At 42.4% G+C, this 4,488-nt stretch overlaps 1 protein-coding gene across 2 annotated transcripts in view; it reads right to left on the bottom strand.

Moving 5' to 3' along the window:
• Positions 1-301: 301 nt before the first annotated feature.
• Positions 302-4,488, bottom strand: part of RPS21 (ribosomal protein S21) — a 161,539-nt gene continuing 157,352 nt past the window's right edge. Inside the window, exons 1-6 of one of the 2 annotated variants that reach the window (XM_065691130.1) lie at positions 4,159-4,179; positions 3,877-3,973; positions 2,926-2,989; positions 1,239-1,310; positions 543-598; positions 302-364 (exon numbers count right to left, since the gene is read on the bottom strand). In XM_065691130.1, coding sequence (XP_065547202.1) covers positions 355-364; positions 543-598; positions 1,239-1,310; positions 2,926-2,989; positions 3,877-3,926 — 252 coding nt within the window. In that variant the 5' untranslated portion in view covers positions 3,927-3,973; positions 4,159-4,179 and the 3' untranslated portion in view covers positions 302-354. Of the gene's footprint in view, positions 365-542; positions 599-1,238; positions 1,311-2,925; positions 2,990-3,876; positions 3,976-4,158; positions 4,180-4,488 lie in introns of those variants that run through there. The other variant, XM_065691129.1, reaches the window with a different exon arrangement.

The raw sequence follows: 4,488 nt of genomic DNA, 5'->3' as shown, positions 1-4,488 counted from the left end.
TCACTAAACACTGATATCATAACCAAAAGAAGCCCCTTGGTTTTTTGAGTGAAAAAGCAGCAAGCAGCATTTAGGTTGCTAGAAACTTACTAAATCTGGAGAAGAAAGAGGATAGTAAAGCAAAGAGTGAAATGGAAATTCTTCACTTTCAACTCTGGCACTGCTTTACAAGCTGATTTGTTTTAAGAATTCATAATCGGAATCTGTGTATCTTTTGACGACACACATTCCTAAGTCTTTTAAGACTAACTATAATAAATCTACTGATGTTTATGACTTGAACAAAAGACACAGCACGATATAGGTCTGAAGTGTTTATTTTACATCAGATGTTCCATACCAGAGTTTCTTCAGTTAGAAGTTCCTAGAAGAAAATGAAACAAACACTGTTACAAGCCAGTTTGCTTCAGCAGCTCAGGTAAATATTTTTGTCCAACTGTGTAATCATCCTATAACTACAGTATACACTTTCCTCTTAAAAGCTGGATTTGGGTATGGAAATTACCCCCACAAGTGTTAGAGGAGAAGATAAACATACGTACTTGGAAACAATTCCGTCATTTTTTGCCAGACGCAGGATGGAATCATCTGATTCACCCTTTAAAAAAACAAAGAGAGATGATTCTGAAGTGACCAAATAATTGCCAAATACACACTAAAAAGAGCAGCTGCAGCATTAATGCTGGCAGTGAACTGCCCAACGCCTTCCACAGATCATTACATTTTATATGCACAGATTACTGTTTTCAAAACAAACTGTTAAATTCTTTGACATCCTTTAGGATAAGAAATAGTTTTCACTTGATAAAATATACACTTGAATTAGTGAGATATATTTCTGAGTAAGCAGAGTTCTGATGAACTCCAGAAGCTTCACACCGTGTTTAATAAATTCAAGTCATGGTAGTATCTCTAATAATTCTAAACAACAGATAAAAGCCAGATATTAGTAACTTGGTACATGAAAAGGAAAAAAACCTCTTGCATCCTTCAGTGATTTTAAAAATCTAAACATACATAATTCTGCAAACCAAAGGATTTAAGAAATAACCAGAAGAAACTTGACTCCTGCAAGTGAATTTGGTCACGTCTTCACTCTGCCTTCCTTATCCCCACAAAAGCTCTCTCTCAAATGAGTTAAAGGCACATTGTGTTTTCAGGGTCAAATCAAAATCTAAACAATTCCTCATCAATATAAAAGGAAGCACAAGCATCCTGGAGGTCAGGAAAGCACTCACCATTCGACGAATTGGTCCACAGATGGCGTATGTTTTGAACTGGCCATTTACTCTGCCCGTTACCTTGTCAACCTGGAATTACAAGCAAGTTACTCCATCCAGATTCTTACACTGCAAATCTTTTTCTGTAAATTACAAAACAATAAGGCAAATACTGAAGTTCGAAAGACACCTATAGAGTATCTTCTCACAGTGAACTGATAGTTAATGACATGGTGCAGCTATAAAATGGACCACGCACTGTAACAAGAACACAACACAAAATGGAGCTGAGAGAAGAAAATACTTGAGTTCTGAAAAAACTGGAAAGTTCAGCGTAAAGTTCACTTGTGGGTTTTACTGCCTTTGCTATTCTTTCATGTTTAATTAAGGTCAGTATTACAGAAAACTTAAGTGAAGGGGGAAGGGGACAGTTTTGTTACACAGGTAGAAAAGCATCCAAGTTGAGAGACACAAAATTGTCTCATTTCCTGCAGTTGCTGAAAAACAGGAAGAAAAGACTAAACAATATAAACTGAGAAATTAAACAGTGCAATGAAACCTGTAATAACCATGAGGGTTTGTTTTTGAGTTCTACTGATTAGCAGAGTCTTTGCAAACAAGAAATAAGGATCACTGAAGGAATGAAACGGGGTGAAGAAGGAAAGTATTTACAGGAAATCAGAAGCAGAGCCTCTCAAAAAGTTAATTCTTTAGTCAGACAGATAATACAAGAGATTCAGTTGTTTAAAAGTATGGGAATAATCTTGTGGTCTCTCATTGAAAAAGAAATCAATCAAGCTATATATCAAGGAACTACAGGAAGATGTGTCCCCAGAATTCCTGCAAGGTAAGTACTAATAAATGGGAAAACCAAAGCATGCTAATTAACTGGAGTCCACGTGCATTAACTGGGATCCTGCCGGAGTCAAGGTCTACTGTGGTTTTCCTGGCATATATCTTAAGTTTGGAGGGTTTTGCAATAACACTGAAGATTAAATTAAACTTAAGACAGGAACAAATTCCTTGTTACAGAAAGAAAACTAAATGGACAACACCAGGTCAACACATACAACCAGGGTGTCTCAGGAAGAATCCTAAGCATCAGTACCCCAAGCACTGAGTTAGTGAAATGATAATACACAAAGCACACAGACTCATTTGCTCTCTATCAGGAGCAGCAGTGACAAGAATTAACGCAAATGATTCAAGCAAAACATGGAAGTTCTGCTCTGGAAACTCTATCTCTGACTTTGGACAAACAAGAAAAAACATAGAGAAGATCAACAAGAATAAAAAAGTTAAAAAACAGGCTGCCCTTGTGCACCCTGAATAATGGTACTGACTTACAGCCAGGTGAAGGTAGAAGGGGTAAGAATCCCCCTGAGCAAGCATTTCTTCTCCCTTCCTTCAGGGCAAGGAATTCCCTAGTAACACTAAATATCTACAGTTAGGAAGCTGTATTCAGTCAAACTGTTAAGCCCTGGAACAGACTGTGCAGAGCTTTTCCTCTAATGAATATCTTCCAGTAGGCTGAAAAATAACCAGGGGTGACACAGTAATACACCCATCTGTGTGTAAGCCCTCAAGCTCTATACTTACATGGTCTCTAGTTTATTTGGAGATGCATCACAAGCTGTTCTATCTCTTAACTTCTATCCAAAGTTTAAAGGTGCAGCTCTCCACACATATTTGGTATAAAACTTACCTCCGAAATATTTATCTGAATAGAAGCATGATCCTTAGCGCCGATTATTCGGTTGCTAGCAGAGCTAAGGAATAAAACATGATGCATTTAAACAAAAGGAAATAGTAACAATGAAAAACCCACTATTAACACCAAATCTACATGCAAATTAAAGCTTCACAGGAAGTTCAGATAATAAAGTTTAAGCTCTTGGGGCTCAGAAAATTAAAATGCACTTTTAAATGCATTTAATGGAGAATTTCACTTGACAGGGTCATGCTAAGTTACCAACTATGCCTTCATTTTGGTTTCTATATACCCATTTCACCCCTATAGTGGACACACATCAGCACAGGCCTTCAAATCACACAGAATATCAAGCTTTTCTAAAGTACATGAAATACAGCAATCAAGATAACTGATGAGAAAACGGTTTCTATACCTTCTTCATGGGGAGCCATGACAGCTGCCAAAAGGCACTCAGGCTGCAACCCCCCAGAAACTACAGTCTGTAAATCCATTTGACTTACACCTAATAAAATGCACACAGTTTATTTTTAGCCTGTTGTTGCTGTTTTAACACCCATGTAAAACTTTTCCCACTGTTACACCTACTATGATCTCAAAACTGTACTTAAGGTGTGCTATAGAGGCAACAAGGGCTCACTTCACTGTGCTTGTAGCTACAAACCTGCATATTTCCTCCTGGAATGAGCCATACAAGAGCTGTACTGCCACCATACACACTGCCGCTGTAAAGCTGGCAGTTACAAACAGAAGATGCACAGTGATCACTTTACATTCAGTTTTTCCTTTGTATATTTTACGTACAGCATTTAAAAATACAGAAGTAAACAGAAAACACATATATATTTGTTTCAGAGATATTCACAAAGCCCTGCTTTCGGCCTCTGTTCCTGTTCTCGCTAAGGGCCCATTTCCTCAGGGCACACGCTGAGGGGAACCGCTCACCACTTCCGAGGGACGTAGAGGTCCACAAACTCCCCGGCGTCGTTCTGCATCTCGCTGGGGTGGCGGCGGAGGCAGCACAGGCACCAAGCGGTAACACCTACAAGGGGCAAGGCCCGGGCTGCAAACCGCGCTCCCTACAGCGGGCTCCACCCCGGAGCTGCCCCTGCCACGGCCTCACAGCAGCGCGGCCACCGCGGGACGCGCACCCCGCGCCGCCTCCAGCCCCCCCGGAGCCCCGGCCCGGCCGCTCCCCGCGGAGCGGCGCCGCCATCGCGCTCCTACCTCGCGTGTCCCGCGGCGGAAAGGGAAGGCGAGCGGGCGGCGGAAGCGGAAATAGCCTAAAGGGAGCAGCGCGCTTCCGGCGCGGGGGTATGGCGTCACTGGGCGGGAGCGCTGTGAGGCGGCCTCGATGGGGTAGCGCCCGCTGAGGGGGCCATGGAGGAACCGGAGCGCTGAGGGGATGTGGGGCGCGGGTGTCAGCGCCGAGGGGTCGTGTCCTGTGTCCTTCCCCACACCCCCGTCGGGGACCACCCTTCCTCATGGCACCAAGAACCCGAGGGGAACCGACCTGGAGCCAACCCGTGCTTCGAAATAAGGCGTTTAATTACGAAC

This window comes from Lathamus discolor, chromosome 11 (assembly GCF_037157495.1).
Source record: "Lathamus discolor isolate bLatDis1 chromosome 11, bLatDis1.hap1, whole genome shotgun sequence".
Classification (NCBI taxonomy): domain Eukaryota; kingdom Metazoa; phylum Chordata; class Aves; order Psittaciformes; family Psittacidae; genus Lathamus; species Lathamus discolor.
Note: the sequence above shows the minus strand (reverse complement) of the source record. Positions and strands in the feature narration are given on the sequence as shown.